Here is a 24,011-nt window from a genome sequence, read left to right on the forward strand (position 1 = left end):
GACATCCATTATGCAATTCAGCAAGCAGTACAATAATGACTTATCCGTTAGGGCTGTCAGAAAAAGCCATTACATAAAGCACACTATACTAGCACACCCCTCACACAAGCATACTACGCAGCACACCCCTAGCACACCCACATTTTTTTGTTAAGCGCAAAAACAAGAACCTAAGTAACCCCAAGAAACAAATAAAATTAACAAGAGGCTACTAGGATCTTGTTGATCTTTCCCACTCTGAAAAAGTAAACAGACCTAACATCCTTTCGTGAAAAAGAATGCAGGCCCAAACCTAAAATAAAAAATAAAAATCCACAGACCAAAAAGGCCCAAAACCACAACCCAAGAAGGCCCACAACCCAAATGGGGAAAACCCTAGCAGACATGGGGAACTCTGTCCCAGCAAAGCCACTGCCACTAGCCCTACCTTTGGCATCGATATCTTCCACCGCAGCACTGCCGCCCTTATCCCAGCCATCGTCGTCGACAAACGCTAGCAAGACATCCAAGCCTTAGACGGCCAGACCACAGATGCATCGCTACCACTACTGCCGCCCAACACGCCTTGACCCAGCCTAACTGCGATCCAACCGCTGCTAAGACCAACCTTGGTCGTCCAAGCATCGTCAGGCGCTGACGACCAAGCCACCCTAACAGGCAAACCATTTCCTGCCTTCCCATCATGAGGATCAACGAATAGAGTCCCAGACAGATTCACATCGTTGTTAGCCTCGAGCCCATTACTTGCCACTTTCGCATCTGCGACCAGATTACCATCGCCAGGTCCTCCCGGCCATCGAACAAAAGCGCCTCCAATCAAAACAATATGACCAGAAGCGGCAAAATCTAGCAACCATTTCCTGCCTTCCCATCATGAGGATCAACGAATAGAATCCCAGACAGATTCACATCATTGCTAGCCTCGAGCCCATTACTTGCCGCTTTTGCATCTGCGACCAGATTACCATCGCCAGGTCCCCCCGACCATCGAACAAAAGCGCCTCTAATCAAAACAATATGACCAGAAGCAGCAAAATCGGGGACACGATGAAACCGAAGTCCATCACTGTCACCGGAAGAGCGAGCAGAGAAGAGGGAAAATCTCCCCTTTCAGTTCGTAGGTATACCGCCGCCACTAGGTTGAGATAGCCGCGGGTGGACATTCCCTTGTGCTTGGGCCTTGCTGTTTGGCTGGACTTTTGTGTTTTGTTTTTTCGTCTGTTTTTGTTTTGAGTTGTTTAGTTGTTTGCAGTATTTGGGTTGTTTTGCGCAGTTTGCGAGCAATTAGTCCCTGCATTTGTTGTGTAGGGATAGTCGGGCCTTTTGCCTGTGGGTGCACTCAAAGTGCCTTGTCTGCTCTAGGTAGGCGGCGAGTTCCTTGCTTTGTCAAATGGTCGCTGCCTCCTAGTGGCAGGGTGAGACTTCGTGCCACTGGATGTAGATTCCAGTGGCAACATGATAGGAAAGCTGTGAGAATGGACATTATGTTTTGCTGTATAAGAGTTGCAGATCGAGTTATCTTTCCGTTGTGTCACCGCTGAGAAACAAATAGAACCGTCTGGAGCGCGTTCTTTGCTAGTTGGTGTGAATTGGAATACAATTGTTTAGTAGAGTCGTCTCGTGATTTCTTTTCTGGATGTACTCTAGGTGCATATTGTAATCTGGGGTTTAGGCTCAATGTCCCCCCCTTGTATTCGTCGGTTTCATTTATGAAGGCTTGAGGGCAGCCACACCGGCCCTTATTTAAAAAAAAAAAGAGCATATTTAGTTTTTTTTTTTTTTTTCTCATTTTAACTTTTAGTTATTTGGCTCATAAATATAGAAAGCGAGATGAAACTCTCTATTCTTTTTGTTATTTTAATTTTTTTAAAGTTATTTTGTGTAATTTATACATACATTTAAACTATTTATTTATTTAAAAAATAATATAAATTCAGAACTAGCTAAAATAAATAAAACTGATGCATACATATTTTAAAATTAACTGGTTAAAATGACTTTTTAGCTATTTTAGCTAAAATTAAACTGAAAAAAGACTAGCATTGCTAAGAACCCAGTATAATAATAATTGTTATTTGGTCCGATTGGATTGAAGTTTGGATTTTATTGGTCATGGCCTTGTAAGGTCTAGAACTCAATCTACATTGGCCGAAAACTTTGAATGCAATATTGCTGTTGAAATGAACCATTTGTTGAACCTACCGAACGCCCTACTTACCCTTAACTTATATGATATCAAACTCAAAAATCAAAGCTAGTTGCAATAAGTTCGATGCTTATAAAGGCAGTAGCCCTTAAAGATTGAACCTATTGCAACCGGCTTGAATTTGAGAACTTGGGCTTTCTCAAGATCCTAAGCATGTGCATTCTGCCGAAACCAAGAGATTGATTGATTGAGGGATTGAGTGATAGGAAAGAAGAAGACTGTGCTAAGATAAAGGGTGCATTTGTAATGGTTTTAAGAGTTGTGGAGAGAGAGAGAGAGAGGGAGAGAGTACTAGCTAGTAAAGGAGTGGTAAAGAGTGCTATAGACTCTGGCCTAGGTTGTGATTTATAATGGAGTCCATTACATTTTTATTGTCATATAGAGTAAATATGACGACATGAAAAAGGAGTCGGTTTGTTTGAAAGGGAATTTGGGGTTGACAAGTGACTAAGATGGCAATGTGCAGTTACTTCGGACATTTTTTTGAGTCTGTTAATGTTAGAACTTCTAATGCTTCTGGAACAAGATGTAATACAAGTATCGAATCTACATGTTGGGACAGCTTTTGTGAAGAAATATTAGATGAGAAGAAGACCCTTTATTGAGTTTATTCTAGCCAGAAAGACAACATTTTATTGGGCAATGGATCAGATATGTGGACACTAGAATACTAGATGAGCTCAAACATCTTCTGCAATGACCATATTATGACTCTTTTTGCATTGATTCTGTTTGACACATATGATATTTAGACACTTGTCCTGCGATTCCCCATGTATTTTTACATTTGGGGCACCACTTGATCGTGAACTGCATTCTTTAGGTGGATCGGAAGAAATGCATGTACCATTATCGATCGTGGCAACTTGACAGTTTGTTGCTAGCTAGTATCTGCTCAAGGTCTTCTAAATTTTCCTGTTGCCTCTACAATAACCATTTGCTCAAATCTTCCGTTGGAGACTTGAAGTGATGAGTAATGTGGCAAAGTGGTTGATTGGAAAATGAGGTTTTGAAAGCCATGAAGATCGTAAAATGAGGACTGTGTGTAGAAGATCAATGAAGTATAAAGTAGCAATAAAATTTTTATATATAAGTTGAAGATAAGAACAAATGGCGGATGGAGATTAGTCGAAAATCTTGTCCAAGATTAAATTTTATGAAGATTACTACACGTGTCATGTGAATATAGGCTATAGGAGAGAAATTATAAGAATTCTATAAAGAAAAAGTATTAAGTGCACTTGCACAAACAAGAATAGACGGTTGGATAACATCATGTACATTTTTTTGTTATTAAAAAAAAAAAATTTTGTTATTAAAAAAAAAATTTTGTCTATAACTATCAACGGTTGAGATATAATGAATGTACTGATTTACTTGCACAGCCAGTATATAGAAGAATTTTCCTAAAAAAATATATAAGTTATCTTCTTTCCCTAAGATAATGACACTTCAAACGTGACAGTGACACACGTCATATATATGAATACTACGTGTAGACTAGGGAGAATATCACAAATGGTCCCTAAACTTTTACTTGTTCGACACTTTGGTCACTCACTTTTTAAATATATCACTTTAGTCACTCAACTTTAACTCTGTTACTCAGTTTAGTCACTCTGTTAATTATTTTCATTAAAAAAAAATTATTTGCCACAATATCAAGGATATTTTCATTCGATCAATTGTGAAAAATTGAGAAGTATGAATTGGAATGATTGGGAGAAGAGATTAAAATGAGACAAAATGCCTCTTTGGTGACTAAAGTAATTGACAGAATAATAGTTGAGTGACCAAAGTGATATATTTAAAAATTGAGTGACCAAATAGTTGAGTGACCATTTGTGAAATTCTCCCAGTAGACTATAATGTGTAAAATTCTAACTCTCACCATGTTTTTTTTTTTTTTGAAAAGAACTCTCACCATGTTTAATAGATAAATAAAGTTTATTATGTTTTAAAAATAAAAAATCTGAAAAATCTGAAAAATCTAGAGGGGTCCTGCATATTCGATTGAATTATGGTTTAGAGACAAATACAAGATGATAATGACAAAGACGACCAGTCTCGTGGCCATCTAAAACATATACTTCCATTTTATCCTTTTTGTAATTTTGTTCACTTGTTTAGTGTGTATCGAAACTTTTTCCCAACCCCCTCCCTTTTCACTTTTATACATTCAGGACCCTTGTCTACCAATGTTGCTAAGAAGTAAACCTTTTTGCATTGTGCAGTTGCGCCTACTATAGTGAATGGGTATGCTAGCTCCTGAAAAAGTAATGTTAATCAGATTAAATACAATTCTTCATTTTGATCAGAGATTAAAGACTATGAAACCCTATTACTCTCCTAATGTTGGTTGCTTGGTGGTCCTACATGTTACAAAACGTCAAAACGTTACTGTTCGAGGACCATAATTCCCGATTGGAGAATTTCTTTTGGACCTAAAGATTCAAAACATATCGATGAAACAAGGAGTCAAACAAGGAGTCTCCGATTTGGTTGGTCATCCAATAAAGACGTGGCCCTGCAATAATTAGAATTCCAAACGACAAGAACTAGAATCATATGCTAATACGTTTGGTGTTGATCTTTTGTTTACGGTAAAACGACATTTTAGAATTAAACTGTTTAAATCAATACTAAGAAGATGAAACAGAAGATAAGGCTAGGATTCCTTACAACAGCAAAAGCTGAAAAAAATTGTTTCAATTTAATTAGTTCATATATCATCCAATAGATATATAATGTCGGAAAGTTTTTATACATGCATGCGTGACATACACACAGAATTTGACGGTGTATGAGCTATATATGGCTTAGTTTGGGATTGCTGTGCTGTGAGAGGAAGCACTTCCGAACTTGCTGTGAGAGGAAGCACTTCCGAACTTACTGTGAGAAGAAGCAGCTGAGGTGTTTGGTAAACTGTTTTTAAAAGTGCTGTGAGAACGAAAAGCAATTTCTAGGTGTTTGGTAAGTTCCAAAACAAAAGTGCTTTGGCTGGGTATAATTACCAAAATGGTTATACATGCTTAGATATGCTACTAAAATACATAATTTTGTTTTTTGATTATGTAACCATATCAAATAAAAATATTTCTCATGTATTATCCTTATACCCTTGCTTGGACCAAATAAAAGATTTACTTTAAACCCTTCAATATGCATATTATGTTTTACTATTACACAAAATAAGTCTAGAATATTTGGATTAATTTCCCGACCATAGTTCAACGGGAACCATTACACAAAATTATTAAAGTTACTTGAAATTTGCAACTAAATGCTAAGTAGATGCATTCATTAGACTTTGTGCAATTGTATTTCTTAACACCCTCCATTTCTTGTCTTCCCGGATCATCTCCTTCATGTTCATTGTCCTCTATCTCTTCACTTGAGTAATTTACACGTTCATCAAAATCAAGATCTCGTTGAGTATATCTTCCAAATCAGATATACCAAATCAAGGCAGCATTAACATGACTGTGAGCTTAAAGAGTAAGGAATAGTACTTAATAGCACATTGCAGGATAAGCCAACTAAAGTGACCCACAAAAGAAGCACATCAATACACAAGCCTTTATACACTTGAGAATAGCCAATCAAAACAGCTGCCTCCTTTTGCTACTGAACAGATATTCACCATGAGAAAGAACATCTCATTCTTCTTTAATCGATAAATAGGAGTAAAGGTACATACAAAACAAGTGTTCCATCTGGTAAAAGCTCCGCCTCAGCATCAATTTCTGCCAAAGTTTTTCGAAGAGTTGATATATTATATATGTTATATAGTTAAGGAACATGACTAATCATGAATTCTGCAAACGAGCTTCTAGTTCAAAGATATATGCAAATTAATTCTTTGAAAATTACAGCAGACTACTCAGCACAAATTCTTTTAGAAGTTCAGTCTAGAATTTTTTGTCTAGAAACCTTTTAACTTGAGTTTCAATGATACAAATACAAAAGCTTTTATGTTTATTATCTAGTAGGAGTTCCATAACAGACAAACTTCTTTATGCAGTAAACTGAGACTAATCAAAAGTAGTACATCTAGAATCACAAAATAGCTGGAAATAAGCATCCAGCAAATGCTATGTAAAATTGCAAACAATAGTTACTGAACAACAATTATCCAAATCCAGAACCATTCAATTAGAAAGGTATGTGCAGAAGTACCTGGACAATGAATCCTGCAGGAATTTTGCATCCAAACTCACTCGATCAACAAGTTCATTGAATATGGGGGCTAACTCATTTGCTTGATTCAACTGAGTTTCTGGAAAGGGCATCGGAAGTAAAGCGAACGGGGCGTGTACCATTCCTATCCAAAAGACAGATGCAATTCAATTCCCATCAAAACTGGCAAAACTGATGCCAAATTTCAAAACAGATGCAATACAAATATACAATACAATTCAATTTCAATAAGTAACTAACGTCCAAAACAACTTGATCAATTCCATAACTCATCCAATAAAGCAACTTGTCAACAGTCGATCAACTAATGGAGATGTTCAGAGAGGGACTTTAAGCTTGAAGCTCGATCAATTTAATCATACAACACAAGAGCAACTCACCAAGAGTTTCAAAAAGGGACTTTAAGCTTGAAGAATCAGAAATCGAACCCAGAAAGCAACCAAGAATTTCTGCTTTGCTGCTTGAGGAAGAGAGCAACCAAGAGAGACTGATTGAAAACCCAGAAAGTAAAACCCAGACAGATCGATCAACTATTCGACTGCAGTCCGTCACCGAGTTACCATCGAGGAGAGCGAGGGCCGTCGATGCCTCGATGGTCGAGGAGAGAGGCTGAGAGGGAAAAAAATGTCAGCGCCCTCTCTCGATCTCTTCCGATGAGTATGAATCATGCTCAAGTTTTTGACGGCGAAGGGAGGAAGAGGAGGAGAGTGCGATGGTTTTGCCTCGCACAGAAGAAGAAAAATGTCTGGGTTCAGTGTAAATTTTAGAAAAGGACGAGGACAAAATAGGTGGTTCGGTTAACTTTCATTAAAGCTTCCGTGTTTTCAGCCGCGTTCCGCAAAAGCAATTTTCAAAAGCTACAAAAAGTAGCTTCTGATTTCCTGCTGCCCAGAGAAGCAATTCCGCCCAAAAGCAACAATTTTGAAGTTTACCAAACAGCCTCACTTTCCTCCAGAAGCACTTTTGGACCAGAAGCAGGTTCCAAAAGCAATCCCAAACTAAGCCATAATAACATTTCTTTCTTATTTACTTATGGCTTACACACTGTCCGATGTGTGTGTATGACATACATGTGTGTGTAGTAGAAATTTCATATAATGTTTGCCTTTGAAGCTCTCTTTGAAAATGGGCCATGTATTGAATGAACCAGTGAAGTGATGATTCACTGATTCAAATCATGTCATTGTACAAAACTTACTATATACTGAATGTGTACTATACACTGAATTAGGACTAATCTCCCAACTTGGCCAAGAGTGACATAAACCCTGCTCCTAGGAGAAGAGTAAAATTAGCCCCAAGTTGGAGCTTGGGATTGCTTATCAATTTGGCATTGTTTATGAAATCAGCAGCAAGAAGATCAACAAGTGCCATGTAAATGAGAATCCCTGCAGATGCTGATAAGAGCAGTCCTTCAACAACTAGTGAAGTGGGGCTATTCTCATTGTATGTGTTGGAGATTGCTATGCCCACACCTATTCCACAGGGGCTGGTCATGGAAAAGAATCCCACCATTACTGCCATTGTTTTATGGCTGAACTTTGCCTGCATGCACAAGTTATAGATATCTTAGCTTAATTAGTTTCAGGCCTGCAATCATCTTGTTTAGTGGCATGAGTCAAGTTTCATATCCTAAATTCGACTCATGAAGAACTACCTTATGATATAATAAGATTGGTTTAACTTTTTTTAAGTAAATAGATAATTAAGCTATATTAACTCCTTTATGAAAACCAATTTGAGGCGCAAGTGCCCACTATAACCTTGAAAGGAAGAAATCCATCGCCCGTTTCTCTATTTAAGTACATAGATATAAGAGATTGAAAATACAAACACAAGAAGAGGGACCAAACCAAAACCTTTTGGTAAAAAACAAGAACAAGAACAATAACAATAACAATAATAAAGATAAAGAGAACAACACCCAAACAAAAGGATGTATAAGGACAGTCAAAGCTATTGCTACGAAAGAGCGGCAATCATGCACTAACATAATTGAAGCTTGTTAACAACAAAAGAGCCTTGCATTTACTAATTAGTATAGAGGTAAGAAAATAAAGAAGTGATTAGATTTTCGTTATGTGAAAGAAAAATTATCAATAAGTTCGAATGTATTTTCAAATCAATACCAACATTATTATAAAGATTTGGAAATTTGAACAGCTAGCTAGGTAGAAAATATAATGCTCTGAAACATTGATATTGGTTCGCTTCACCTATTAACCATTAGATTTGGCCGAAATTTATAGTAGCATCATACCAGTTGACTGTTAGCTACTTCCAATAATTTGACTATTGAATTGAGTTGGGTTAGGAACATAACTCTTTGCTATAGTCTTTTTGAATCTGCTTTACAAACAGATAATGCTGGTTAGAAACTAATCAATCAAGTACCTGATAGATACATCCACCAAGTCCTATGCCCTCAAAAAATTGATGGAAACTCAATGCTGCCACCAAAGGCTTGATTGTGTGTAGATTTTGACAAGCACCAAGGGATACCCCAATAATCACTGAATGGACAATAATTCCCAACTCCAAAACCTGAACACAAAACCAAGTTCATGTATATGTTTCCTGCGGAACACTTGTACCAATTCCAAAGAAAAATTAATGTGAATTACCTGAGATATGATACGATTTCGGATCCTATCCGATGAATTTGATGATTCTAACACCAATGCAGAACCATGAACATGATGTGTCTCTTCATCACCATCTAATGGCTGAGGTTTGCTAAGAGCAGATCTCTTCTTGTACCCAGTAGCCAAAGCTTCCATCATCAATGTCCCAATGGCCGAAACCATAGCAACAAAACCGGTGAACGGAAACTTTCCCCATGGCTTTTGACTGAGGCAAGGGCTTGTCAAACTCTCCTGAGCATCAGGAAGCACATGAACAAAGCCAGTCGCTAAGATCACTCCTGCTGCAAAGGCCTTGATTAGGAGATAGAAGTCATTATCCGGGTGAAGACATGGTATGTTAATCTTCACCAGAAATGGAAGACAGACTCCTAGGGCACCAGAAACCAGAACTGAAACGATTGCAACTATTTTGTATATGATCAGTTGCTTGGATTGGTTTCGATCTTCGTCTTGCTTTTGAATACATGTGCAGGTCGAAGATACTAAAACTGGTAGAAGAATAAGAAAGAAGCTAGTGTTGAAGAAATTGCTTGAATTAGATTGGAACTTACTCATCGTATAGAATGGAAAAGAATGAATTAGATATGAACTATTGTGGAAATGTGTCCAAGCTCATATACATAGGTTATATGGTCCTTCTAGTGATGAGTGACACTGACAAAGATAATAATTGGCGGGTGAGTGAGAGAGAAAAAGCGGCCAAACAGGGAGACTCATACATTATTGAATTGAACAAGTCGGTGCTCCTGCCCTCTAGCAAAATTCCAACTTTGGGCACTGATTATTGGAGTTATATGCAAGTGTCACTGCATCTGCAACCTCCAAAGCTAAATCAGAAGAGACAGCAATGCTACAAGGGAATCTGATCCTCTTAGTTTCTATCAAAATGTCTGGTATTCGATGCACTCCAAGTTGAACTGAACAGAGAGTAATGAAAACTCAAACATCTTCGGTGAATAATGAATTTGCCTCTTCAAATTTGGACGAGCCCCCCTCCTTAGTATCAACTAACAACCTAATTTTGTGTAGAATCAACCTTGAATTTCTTGCGTAATTGTCACCTAATTAAATCTTTTTTTTCTTTTTGACAAAAAAACAAGAGACTTCGTTAATTCCAAAATGAGAACGACACCTACAACAGACACCCATAATTGTACCCTAGATCAGTGGTCAAGTAGGTTAGGAAAAATCAATACCATCATTAGAAAAATATAGCTTTACTTATTTAAAGTGAGTCTACAAAAAGAAAAAAAAGGTCTCTGATAGTCTGATCATCTAAACAAATATCCTCCGCCACCAATACACTTAATTGTGGTAAATGGCACGGCTGAAAAATTCTTCGATTACATAATTATACAAAAAAATTCTGTGTTTGCAGGCTCAAAGACCAAGCATTTAGGGTAAAAAAGAGTGCCCTTTCAAAAAAAAAAAAAAAAAAAAGAGTGCCAGAACACTCACCCTTAAAGCCCATCACAAATGGGTGATCGGCCTCAAATTGAGCCCAAGAACCTCACCCCCTACCCCAAGAGAAGCAGACCAGCCCACAAGCCCAATCTTGGTTGAAGACAATGCCGGGTCAACGGCTAACGCCACCGCTTAGGATCAAACTGCCCGTGCAGCCGATAGGGTGTTACATGCATGCTTCCATCTGCAGCCAAATTCAGTTCTCATTCTGTACGTGTTAACGTGCTATGTAAACCCTCATGACTAGCCACTATCCTTATATTAAATACTACCATCTTCCTCAGTCGAATTTCCAGCATATATACACACATATTTCCTCAATGTGAAGACCAAAACAAAAGAAAAAATGAATAGAAAGACCAATCCAGAGTATTTAATATCAATACCATACCTGAGTTAGATAGACTTGCTAAATATGGAAGGTGCATGGTTTGAAAACTTGGAATCTGGACGTTTCTGACTTTCGTATCGATTTCTATATTGGTTTCTTAGTGAAAATTGCCAGATTTTTTCGATATTAGTTTAGGTACAGTTGCTAGGTAGAGATTGTATACTGACTTGCATGTAGTGCTTTAAGATCTAAACAGAATGGAAAACACACAACAGAAAGTCATAATTAAAGAAGAGACAAACACCTTTAGTATAAGTGTATAACTATAACCCCTACATATCCAATTCTTAACTTAACCAATATGATGCAACGGATGTACATGAACACCAAAATAAAACTGAAAGCACTAAAATCATCAAGACATTCTTCATTTACTTTATTTAGCCATTTCTATCAAAGACATTTCTTACGGTACACATTAATATGATTTGAACAGATCACATTCACTTAAAAAACCGTATTCCTTGTGATTCATTTCTATCAAAGATTAAAAACCGCCAAACTATAGATTTACCTTTGAGCCCGTCTATGTCATAGTTTCTAAGCAAGCAAGCAATAACAATATAGCATTATTATTTTTGGGAATATATTTATGGTGGTACGAATCGACATGATCACAAAATTTAGGGTTAAGGTCCATGCAAACTTCATTTGTAAAAAATAGATCACGGAATTCTTGTAAAATTAAAACACAAAAGAATATGGTAATATATTGCAAAATGACAATAATAATATAAATAAGAAAATAAATTGAAGTAAGAAAATAATATAATATATATTTTATATAGGAAAAACTTATCAAGTCGAGGCATGCAAGCGCACTGTCATAAGAGAAGATTCATACAACAACTCTTCAAGCTCCGTCGTGCAGCTAAGAAGTCTCATTGAACCTTAACCACCTGTGCACTCAATACAGTGTATACATACTTAAAATAGATATATGTATAATATGTAAGAGGACTTTAGGAAAGTAGGGTGTTGTGCTAGAGTTGTTGCATTATGGTGGAGTTCGTTTTTTTTTTTTTTTTCCTCATGATATCTCTCATATGTATCCGACCATCTTGACATCTCATATCCAACAATATGTCGAACCATATGCCTTTCAACCACACACGTGCCTTCCAACTCTAGTCATACACCCTTATAGGGCTGGGATCGGTTATGTTTTTGGACATTTTTGTTGGAACCGGAACCGAAACCGACAATATTTTTTCGGTTCGGTGTTGTTACTTTTATTCGCCGGAACTGACTTGGAACCGGAACCGTTTAGTTCGGTTCGGTTACGGTTTCTAACCGGTTCCTGTACACACATTAAAACAGCTGCAAAGCTATCCAGTTTCCCAGCTTCCTAGCCACATCATGTTCTGCAAATTTCTCAGATTCTCCATCAAAGAACACAGCAAATCTAAAAACACCAAGTCTGCAAAGAGTCAAACACCACTTCCTGAGTTGTCCCAGATCTAGGAGGCGGAGAATACACGACCGCCTTCGCGTTGAATCAGGGGCGGAGCCACGTTGGGGCCCAGTGGGTCCCGTGCCCCACTGGATTTTTAAATTTTTTTTTTAAAATTTCGGTACTTAACAACCCTATAAGTTGCTAAGAGTTTCCCTTTGCTACTAGCAGCCTATATGGCGCAGCGGTTAGACTTGATTATTTTATATGGCTGGTCCCAAGTTCGAATCCTGTTGTCAACATTGACTGTTTGAGTTTTTTTTTTTTTTGGTTTGGAACATTTGTGTTTATTATTTCATACTTTTTATTTGTTTGTAACACTATACTTCCTTTTAATTTTAAAAGTCGAAGATAATTTATATCCCATCATGAAAAGTTTTCTAAAATTTAAAAATATTTGATTAATAAAACATGTAATTTTAAAAAAATGATTTTAATGGAATCTTATTCTAATATTTTAATGTTTATTAAAATTTTGGTATATAGTTTATGTTTCAAATGTTTTTTTTTTAAAACATCCGAGTTCCCCACTTGAGATCAAATTCTGGCTCCGCCACTGCGTTGAATCCACCCACTTCCCCACTAACAACCAAAACAAAGTAATTAAAAAGCAAGGAACAAGATGAAACCAATATAATTTCCAGCATTTAATCTGTAACTGAAGGGAAGGGATGAGAGAAGAGAAAGAATAGACAAGAGAGATGGATTGATGGTTCCGGTGAGTTCAAAGAGAAGGGAAGAAGATGAGAGACAAAAAGAGGAGAGATGAGAGAAAAAGAAAGTTTCAATATAATTTCCAACATTTAATCTGTAACTGAAGCCTGAAGGGAAGGCATGAGAGAATAGAGAAGAGAGATGGATTGATGGTTTCGGTGAGAAGGGAAGAAGATGAGAGACAAAAAGAGGAGAGATGAGAGAAAAAGAAACGAATGTCAGGCTTTGTTTCCCATCAACTTCAATATAAAATTTTATAAACACCCACTCATCAATAAAAAATGAAAATATATGAATTCATTAAAAGCTTGGGCATGTGGTGTACATGTTTGCAGGAAAGAGAGTATTAACAATTATAAAATATATGAATGTTAAGGAGTTTCTCGGTTATTCCGGTTCCTGGAAGTTAAGGAAATCAGGAACTGAAACCGAACTGGATTTGCTGCAATGGTTCGGTTCTTGCTAAAATGCAGTATTTTCTTCACAGGAACCGCACCGAACCGCCGGTTTCGGTCCGGTTCGGGCCGGTTCTGCAGGTTTTCGGGTCAAAAGTCCCAGCCCTACACCCTTATATAGGTCATACTTACCAATGACCATAATTAGTCTTATAAACCGTATAACGGTCTAATAATCATTATATATTAATATAGAAAACCGTAAAAATTATAAATAAGATAATAAACATATTATTAAAAATAACCCCCATAATAAATAAATAAATAAATTAAATTTTAATTTTAATTTTAAATCATAAAATTTCCAACCACCCCATTGGTTTAGAATTAAAATAAAATCTTTTAAAACAAATAGGTGAGTGCTTTTATTGTGCAATCGGCATATGTACCTTTCGGGTTTGAACCTAGCTTAGTGTTGATAGTTTCCATTTGAGGAAGCAAAGTGTTCAAAGTATTGAACTTGGCACCTTTGACCAAACTTCAACATATGATACACACAGTACGGGTAGTTAAACAGTTTCGCGTGTTGGCGCATTTATGGCTGTGCGCGTATCTTGATTCTCGTGAGAGTACTAGAGAACATCCTATTTCTCATAGTCGCAGCCTTACGAACAACTCTCACTTAGGTAAGTTCTCCAAAGGTACGTGTGCCCGGACCCTGCGGGAGTTTTCCCGCCTCGAAACTCATTCAGGGTATCATTGTTTTCCTTTCCTAACGTCACATTTAATATAGCACTAAATGGCTTATGGATGCATAGGAAAAAATATCTGTTTTGGATATATCCTTAAATTATGTGTGCTATATTTGAGCCATGCAGTATGAATTGTCTCCACCACCTTGACCTTCCTTCATGGGATCTCCAATCACAAAAATTGGGTTACCTCTCTAGGTGTCTCCTTTATGGGCTTAAGCACACCCCCTTCAACAATATTATATATATATATATATATATATATATATATATATATATATATATATATATATATATATATATATATATATATGGTCTCCTCCTTGAGACTATAGGGGCCTCCTCCGCGAGGCATATATATGACTTTTTTCATATTATATATATTTTTTAATTTTTTTCTTTTGGCCAAATCTTGCTTGTTACTTTAGCTTGCAAAATCCTGCATTTTAATTTGTTTGCAAGACTCAAATAAACCATCAGCCACAATTCTCATATGATTATTCTCCTCCATATGAGAAAAAAAAAAATTATACCTATGTATTGATTATTTAATGATCATGTAAGATAAATCAAGAAGAGAGTTAAGAAATAACCCTACAACATCATACTATTAATGATATCAATCCATAGTAAATAGTATATAATGATTAAATCATAACCCTAACATTGCCATGGTATTGAATACTTTACAAAGCAAAACCCCTACATTACTAAGATACTAGACAGGAATTCCGCACGATGTTGCGGGTTTATTTTCTACCTCATTTTTATGCGTAAAGTAGCTATTCGAAAAATGATAGCTTACTTTCATGCTGAATATGTAACTAAAGCCTTTATTATTTACAGATACAAAAGTTAGTGTTCTAACCAGACTTGTGTATTTACATATTTCAAAATATGAGGAATACTAAAAATTTGGTACTAAAATTGGCCAACTAAATGTGAAACTCGAACACAATAATTTAGAACAACACACAAATTGAATAGGTAGCTTGATGTCCATATCTCATATAGAATTACACCAACAACATCCAAGGTATAGAATTTCATGCAAATACAAATCATGATCATTGGATGGGTGTGATTTTGACGGTAAAGTATGGTTATTCAGAGTCACATCAAAGTAAAAACAAAGACAGAGACTGAATTACAACTGGATAATGTGGCACGTGACAATATCAAAATAGTCATATTTGATGAAGGGGTTGTAATCACCATTGCCCTGCAAAAGAGAGAAGACTGAGACTTCACTACCAAATATGTATTACATGTTCTTTGGAAAACTGAAAATCTAATTCGTCTATAGTTAAGAGTACTACATGTGCTCTATGGTTAGTTAATTTCCAAATATGTATTGAAATGTGCATATCATCTAAAGATGACTGACAAAAGAAGCAAAGTGGTAACAAATGGCGTGCATTTCTAAAGCAAGCTAGGGTTTCATTATAGAATTAAGAAGGATGTACAAAGAAGCCAATAATAAGAAAACAATAGGCTGATAGACAAACCATATCATAATTACAAATCCAAATCAGCACAGACCAAGTTGCTTGGTCTGAGCTAGATCTTGCATTTGTTCACCCAAAAAAGAAACTAAAAGAGAGTAGGAACGGGGCAGCACTAAGATTAAGTAGGAATATAGAGAGCCTGCATTGTTGAACTCAAGCTAGGGAACAGAACATACAGACCCAACAAAAGGATTAGTTAGTTTCATTGAAATTTAACTCGATGAAAATTAATAGATATCAACATATCAGTTGAATGGAATCCAAAAAAAAAAAACAAAAATGAGTTTAATATGTAACTGGTTTGACAAAAAGCCATCAGATAATTAGTAAACAGACATATAAACTCAATGAACAGGGAAATACTTAGATTCTGCAGGAATAGAGAAAGCTTGTATTGTTTAACTGGAGCCAGGGAATAGTTTATACAGACCCAACAAAAGCATTGATTAATTATGAAGCTTACCTTGTATACACCATTTGAGAAGTCACTGCTTCTTCTGTAAATAGACAAAAATAAAAGTGTCACCGACTTGAAATGTTTACAACAATTAAGGTAGATTGCTCAATGCTTATTAATTTGAAGATGAATAGATACCTTCTTAGAGAGGCCAAGTATTCTTTTAATGTTAAGTATTCAGACACCGGAAATTTTTTAGAAGTTGATGCTCCCCAGTACTTGAGTGCTGCCAAATCATATGCTCTTGCTATGGATTCTTCTTCACCATGAGCTCCTGCATATACATTTTGTGTTAGATGATTCAAGATATGTTTATATGACAATTAAGTGGTTCTGAGCAGTATAGTTAGTAATTAAGTACTTACCCAGATAAACTTTTTTTTTTTTTTTTTTTTTTTTTTTTTTTTTTTGACTTTGTCAAGGGGAACCCAAAGGCTTCCTAGGCCCAAGATAAACCCCTTCGGCGCATGTGAAATGCTCCAACTGTGCATTGCAGCACAGTGCCTCGCCACTTTGACAGCTTCGGGGTTCGAACCTAGGTTGGGGAGCACACCCAACTGGGCAAGAACCACTAGGCCACTTGCAGTGGTTACCCAGATAAACTTGCTTTCCCTTATTCCTTTATGTTGGATGCCAAGACCCTTTGTCCCATAAATGAACTTCATATCTCCCTGTCCATCTATGCCTGCATATAATTTCTTACCATTAGGCTTCTTCAACATTTAAACTTACTCGAAGAGTAAAAAATAAAAATGTAACAAACTTGTTGACTCCACGAAATATGCGTACATAAATTTCAAATGAACAAAGCTTTCTTCTGCCCTTTATTCTTAGTTCAAGGTCAGACTTCTATAAATGAGAAAGGAGGATGCAATACAATCATAATAAATGTTATGTCGTTTTAACCTTGAGGGCTATTATTAGTGAAAGACCAAGAGAATAAGCTCACCAAGAACATAAGTCGGTTGACTTCTAATTTGTTTAAAATCAATTTTCCATTGTGGTAAGTACTTACCACTAATATTTGCATATCAGGCAGATCTTAATATACCTACAAAAGAAGCCTACGAAAAGAAACTGAAACAAAAGAAGCCCTCGGAAAATTTTCATTCGAACAACTTAGGTGGTATATACCAAACCCAATAAGCTCAAGCAACCGTAAATAACACATTATTATATAATCAAAATAATATTCAAGGAAAGCAGTATTACCCCAGTCCTTCATATTGCAATTCCTTTCTGTTCTCACAGACAACTATCTGCGTATTAAGACATCCATCATCAGAAATCCAAAAACCCACAAACAAATTGAATTCAAGCACAGTGATAGTGTAAAGAGTTAATCTTTCTACAAAACCCACATACAAAGTACGTTGAACAGTTTGAAGGAAAACTATATATCAGGAAGAAATTGGTAGCAAAATTAACCAGATCAATAGATTGAGATATATGAAAGACAAAGCTTGTGTCAGAATTCAAAAGTCAGAACCGAATTGAAAATTTACAGAGGAAAAAAAAAAATTACACTATCTAAACTCCGATTCTCTAGTTAGCACAATAAGAAACCACCCACTTCCACTTCCTGAAGACGGGAAATCGATCAAAATAGCTGAAACCGGACAAACTCAAAAGAGAAAAAAGAAAATCAAAAATACCCACATTCGTGTTCTTCATCCTTCGATAAAAACTCCGTCCCCTGTTCTACCACTCTCCCTTGAACAGTCTGGAGACTCCCTCCCTACCATGGAGCAAAAGAAACAGATGAAGCGGCTAGTGGATGCATGATAGAAGGACAGCTGGAGGGGGCAACTACGTAAAATAGCAGGCAGGGGCTGAGGGCAAAATCGCGAATCCATTATTCATAAGGTAAACACTCCTTTAGTATATAGTATAATTTGTAACGGAAATTAGTTATGTGAAACTCATAATAATAAGCATCAAGTAATAGTAATAATGAAAATAGTTACCCACATTATCATAATATTGAACTCTTGCAACATATACTCATGACAAAATTAGTACGAAAAAAATCGTAATAATAAGTATTAAAGAATAGTACTAATGAAATGATATAAATTTCAAGTAATAGCCCCTATATTTGAAATATAAATATTTTTTAAATTAAAGAAATATATCATTCATCTCAAGTCAGAGTGGCCATTACATACCTTTCTACTGTCTGACAGACAAGAAGATGTGTAAGTACCCACAATGGTACATAGAACTAGACTACTCATTAGACATCAAATACACCGAAAAACGGATCTCTTCTTTCAGCAATACTCCAGAAGATTCACTAAAAGGCACATAAAGTGTAGATCTCCCTAAAAAATTAGAGAATTATTGAAAATAGACAAAGCTACTAACATCGACTTCCCTAAACAAAGAGAATTATTAGAAAGAAAAACTAACTAATTTGTAGGCTAAGGCCCAAAGAACAATAAAAAACCCTAGGCCTAACAAAGTTGGAAGACGGATGCAGTCCCCACTCCTCAATGACGCTGGCCCGCGCAGATAGCATCCTACTGATGCGACCAAATTAACTCGACACCAAACAACATAATGTCAGCCGCCGTTCACTAGGAAAAGACATCCGCCTTCTTCCAGCCATTATTAAACTCAAAACTAACAACTCAAACGCTCATTAAAATAAAATGAAAAGCTTTAATAAACTTACACATGTATTTTTGAGCATTCTCATTTTTCAGATAATTTATTGTGCTTCTATACACACAAGGTTTTTTTTTTTTTTTTCCTTTTATTTTTTTTAAGAGAATGTGAATGTCAATTCATTGATGAATATAGAGAATATTACATATAATAGCTTATCCAAGAAAGGGCTACGACAAGATTGAGCCATCCTTAAAGAGCCCTTGGGCTAACCCGAAATGGAGCAATATAACAGGGCTATCTAAAATGCAAAATTATTCAACATCACCAGATTTAACTAGTAACCTGACACTACTAGAGAAAGGACCGGAATGAAACGAATAATTAACTGTAATATTATTCACTGAACCTGAGAAGCACCCTATGAAAGGGGACATCCCTAGAGAAAAATGCTGAAAACTTAAACTATGCAAGCTTTAAAAAAATGCTAACATATTGGGCTAAAAACAAATAGGCCCAGCCCATAGCTGGCCTAGTAGGATGGAAGCTCAAGCAGCCCAGCACTCTACCCTCGACCCAAATTGAGATCCGCCGCCTGCACCAACTGGACGCCTGCCACCGCCTACCTCCACTGCCTGCACGCCTCGTGCTCGCTCCAGACCAAGAGCACGCTGAGTCAAACAGAATACAAAGAGAGAGTTTGAGAATTTCTCATACTCATATATATCTCATCTCCCAAATTAGAGTATTACATATAAACAAGTTACAGAGTTCTATTCGGAAACTAATTACAATAATTACAATGTGATATTCTCTCCTTAATTACACAAATATTCTCTCCTTAATTACACAAATATTCTTTCCTTGATTACACAATCTTAATCAATCCACAGTCACCACAATAAATGGGATACCAATCCCATGACTCATGCTAACACTCCCCCTCAAGTTGGAGCATACAGATCACGGATGCCCAACTGTCAAGTGAGTCATAAAACGCCTTACTAGATATTGCCTTTGTAAGAACGTCTGTCAACTGCTCCTCAGTAGGTACAAAAGGAAATGAAATAATTTGACCATCCAACCTTTCCTTAATGAAATGTCTATCAACCTCCACATGCTTTGTTTTGTCATGCTGAATCAGATTATGAGCAATTTGAACAGCAACTTTATTATCACAATATAGAGGCATTGCCTTCTTCTGTTTGAACCCCAAATCTGTCAACAAGTACTGCCTCAACCACAACATCTCACAAACTCCACGAGCCATTCCTCTATACTCTGTTTCAGCACTGGAACAGGCTACCACCAGAGGCGAAGCCACATAGGGGCCTAGTGGGTCACGTTCCCCACTAAGATTGATACAAATAAAACTTATATTACACATGTTACTAGTTGCCAATTTGGCATAGTGGTCCAACAACTTTTGTTGTGGACACCAGGTCCCTAGTTCGAGTCTTGCAGTTACTGGGTTTTTTTTTTTTGGGTATATAAAAGGGATAATATACAAATCTCCATACAATACAAAACAAATATACAGTACCTATGAAATCTCCATACAATACAATACTAATATAAGTACTATAGGCTTCTTCTAGCTTTTTTTTTTGGTATATAAAAGGGTCAATATACAAATCTCCATACAATACAATACAAATATACAATACCTTTGAAATCTCCATACAATACAATACTAATATACGTACTATAGGCTTTTTCTAGCTCTCTTTTCTATATTTTTCATGTGGTTTTCACACCAATGAAATCTCGTCGAAGAAAATTACGTACCGTTGTAATATATAGATTACATATACAATTTTATTTTATTTTATGTTTTGCTATGATTAATATATATATATTTTTTTTGCGCCCCAACAAACTAAAATTTCTGGCTCTGCCACTGGCTACCACCTTTTGCTTCTTGCTTTTCCAAGTAACCAAATTACCACCCTCAAACGTAAAGTAGCCTGAAGTAGACCTTAGATCAGTAATACAACCTGCCCAATCTGCATCTGTATACCCACAAACATCCAAGTGCCTACGCTTGGAGAACACCAACCCTCTACCTTGAGCAGACTTTAAGTACTTCAAGATTCGAATTACAACATCCATATGAGCTTCACTAGGATTATTCATAAACTGACTCACAACACTAACTGCATAAGCCAAATCTGGTCTAGTGTGTGACAAATAAATCAATCTCCCAACTAACCTTTGATACCTTGCCTTATTTGTTAGTACCTGATCCGGATATTCCGCTAACCGATGATTCTACTCAATACGAGTATCAGCTGGCTTACAATCAAGCATGCCAGTCTCTACTAGTAAATCGAGGACATATTTTCTCTGACTCAACATAATACAATCCTTCCCTCGAGCAACTTCAATCCCCAAGAAATATTTCAAATTTCCCAAGTCTTTCATGTCAAATTTTGAGGACAACTAACTCTGCAACTTCTTAATCTCTTGTGAATCATTACCTATCACCACCATGTCATCAACATAAATGATCAAGGCTGTAACTTACTCTTCTGATGCTTAAGGAATAAGGTGTGATCCGAGTTACTCTGCCTATATCCAATTCTCCTCATAAATGTTGTGAACCGGCCAAACCAAGCTCTTGGAGACTGCTTCAAACCATATAGTGACTTCCTTAGTCTATACACCAGCTTCTCTCTTGTGGAAGTACCATATTCCGAAGGCAAGTCCATGTACACTTCTTCATTCAAATCTCCATGTAAGAAAGCATTCTTCACATCAAACTGCTGTAGAGTCCAATCACGATTAGTTGCTAGAGACAAAAGTATCCGGATTATATTGATCTTTGCCACTGGTGCGGAAGTCTCATCATAGTCCACTCCATACTTCTGAGTATAACCTTTTGCCACTAACCTTGCCTTATATCTGTCCACCGACCCATCTGAATTGTGCTTCACAGTATACACCCATCTACACCCAACAGTCTGTAGATACTTACTAGCAAGCTAGTTTGCTATCTCACCAAGCATAAGTAACACCCTCTTTGGGACACCCACAAGCCATGGTGAGGCCCAACCGCTACTTGCATCTTGTAGCCCTATGTTCAAGTTACGCTACGGTATCCGGAAGTCGCAAATCCGTCGCCGGGAAGCCACCTTTCCGGCCTTGCCAAGTTGCCTCCACAATGTGCATTTCTATACTAGAATGGTGGTTACTTGTCCCACATCGAAAACCATGTAAAGGAGATGGCTTCCTTCACCTATAAAAGGAATGCCTCCTCCCACAACTCAACACATCCCATTACATCTTTTGTAATCCCCTTGGGCCGCAAGGCTCATCACACTAGTGTAACATTTAAGTGGACGTAGTTTCCCGCTAAGGCGGGAGATGAACCACTATACATCTCGTGTCACACTCTCTCTCTCTCTAAAGCTAACTAGAGATCCCTCGGATCACTAACGTTAACATTGGCGCAGTCTGTGGGAAGCCAACACAAATGCTTCGTCACTTATCACTGAGTTAAGTCATCTTAACGTATCCTTCGCGGCAACTTGTGCCATCGGCCAAATCAATGCCGAACAAGTCTGGTCAACGCCAACTTTGGGCTAGTCTCCGCCAACCAATTCCGGTCAACGCTGACAAGGTTGGTCAACAGCTGTCAACGCCAACCACAAAAAAAAAAAAAAAAATTTGTGCAAATCTTCTCTGGACACCCAGAAAATTGCCCTGGACACCCGGAGGCATTTCAGTCATCATCAGCGTCCCCGCTGAACTGTGCACCGCTGAACTGAACACCGCTCCTCCGCTAGCTATTGTCGTCAGCAACCTCGGCCCCGCCAACCGGCAACGGCCTCCGCTAAGCTTTCTCCTCCCCCGAGCTTTCTTCACCGCTGAGTCTTCCGCCAGCGAGGCAGTCCGCGAGCGAGTCCTTCGGCCAGCAAGTCTTCCGCCAGCGAGTTCTCTGGACACCCAGAAGAGTTCTCTGGGCACCCATGGATAGGCACCAGCGGCACAACTCCGCCGGCATCAAGCCTCCGCTTAGCTCAGTCCCTCCGCCGTGCTCCAAGTGACCAGCAGGCTTCACTGCCACCACCTGTCAGCGGCTAAACCTCCGCTCGGCACCACCACCAACTCAGGCGTCGCTAACCTCAACTGCTCCGCCAGAGAACCATCAGCGGCACTTCTTCCGCTAATCTCTATCGGCCACTGGTTTCTCTTTCGATCGATCATCAACGCTAGCCACGAACCGTTGACCATGTTCCACCGCTGAACTCCAAATCTCCGCTGAGAACCAAGTTCACTCGCCGGCAAAACCCCGCTGAACAACTTCTCTGCCAACCAGCAAACCTCCGCTGGCAACAGCTCCGCTGTCAAGGGTTCCAGCAAGCATCCGCTCAGTACAGCTAGCGGCACCAACAGATCGCTGATGATCAGGCTCCGCCAACCATCACCTCTAGCACAGCTCCGCTCCCCCGAGATTCTAGCACAGCTTCGCTCCGTCGAGTGCTCCGCTGGCACCATCTCCGCTGGACACCACCACCAATGGCGCTCCTCCAACACCAGCGGCTGGCCAGCCCGCCAGCAGCGCCGGCCAGCCTGCCAGCACCCATATGCCCAACAGCAACTCTGCCAGCGGCCCAGCTGTGAGTGGCAGCGCCAGAATTCCTCCGCCGAACTCTGTCAGCGGCAGCGCCAAAATTCATCCGCAAAGCTCCAGTCAGCGGCAGAGCAAGCTTCTGACCTTCAGTCGGCGGAGCTCTAGTCGGCGGCACATGCTTCCGCCAATCTCCGTCAGCGGTAAAGCTCTAGTTGGCGGCACATTCTTCCGCCAATCTCCGTCAGCGGCCCTTCTCCGCTGATCAATGGATCCGCTGAACTGCCGGCCACAGCTCTGCTAACCCTCTAGCCAAGCTTCCGCCAGGCAGCTACAGAGCTTGCTCATCTTCCTTGCTTCTCCGCCCGAGATTCAACTGGGCTATTCTCATACTCTTCTCCAAATATGCATGAGTTTCCAACTCTTCTGATGCAGCTGCACGTCCAGGCTTTTGGCCAACAGAACGAGAATTAGGCATCAGCGGCAAAGCGCCACCGCCAACGACGAAGCCCGTTGACGAACATTCCAAATCTGATCGGACACCCATGATCAGCTTATGAAGCCGATCCCAATCGAACCACCAGGCTGCCTCTGTCAAAACACCGAAATGCATATCATTCTCGCACCGCTCTTCAACCATGGC

At 38.3% G+C, this 24,011-nt stretch overlaps 1 protein-coding gene and 1 long non-coding RNA gene across 6 annotated transcripts; both read right to left on the bottom strand.

Annotated features, from left to right (window-relative positions):
* Positions 1-5,331: 5,331 nt before the first annotated feature.
* LOC133728850 (zinc transporter 8-like) lies at positions 5,332-9,998 on the bottom strand. The gene is made up of 5 exons (XM_062156280.1): positions 9,031-9,998; positions 8,801-8,950; positions 6,787-7,951; positions 6,386-6,530; positions 5,332-5,952 (listed from the first exon to the last, which is right to left on the bottom strand). Exons 1-3 carry the CDS (start codon positions 9,604-9,606, stop codon positions 7,640-7,642), a joined length of 1,038 nt encoding a protein of 345 aa, XP_062012264.1. The 5' UTR covers positions 9,607-9,998; the 3' UTR covers positions 5,332-5,952; positions 6,386-6,530; positions 6,787-7,639.
* A 5,180-nt stretch (positions 9,999-15,178) lies between these two features.
* On the bottom strand, positions 15,179-17,963 carry LOC133732557 (uncharacterized). 5 transcript variants are annotated; one of them, XR_009857180.1, is made up of 7 exons: positions 17,845-17,872; positions 17,711-17,767; positions 17,398-17,444; positions 16,779-16,870; positions 16,324-16,459; positions 16,192-16,225; positions 15,179-15,442 (listed from the first exon to the last, which is right to left on the bottom strand). It is a non-coding gene; the product is annotated as an uncharacterized LOC133732557 (long non-coding RNA). The 5 variants fall into 5 exon arrangements; XR_009857182.1 differs by having other exon boundaries at positions 17,398-17,440; positions 17,845-17,859; XR_009857178.1 differs by lacking the exon at positions 17,711-17,767 and having other exon boundaries at positions 17,841-17,963.
* Between the last annotated feature and the right edge of the window lie 6,048 nt (positions 17,964-24,011).

This window comes from Rosa rugosa, chromosome 2, assembly GCF_958449725.1.
Source record: "Rosa rugosa chromosome 2, drRosRugo1.1, whole genome shotgun sequence".
Classification (NCBI taxonomy): Eukaryota; Viridiplantae; Streptophyta; class Magnoliopsida; order Rosales; family Rosaceae; genus Rosa; species Rosa rugosa.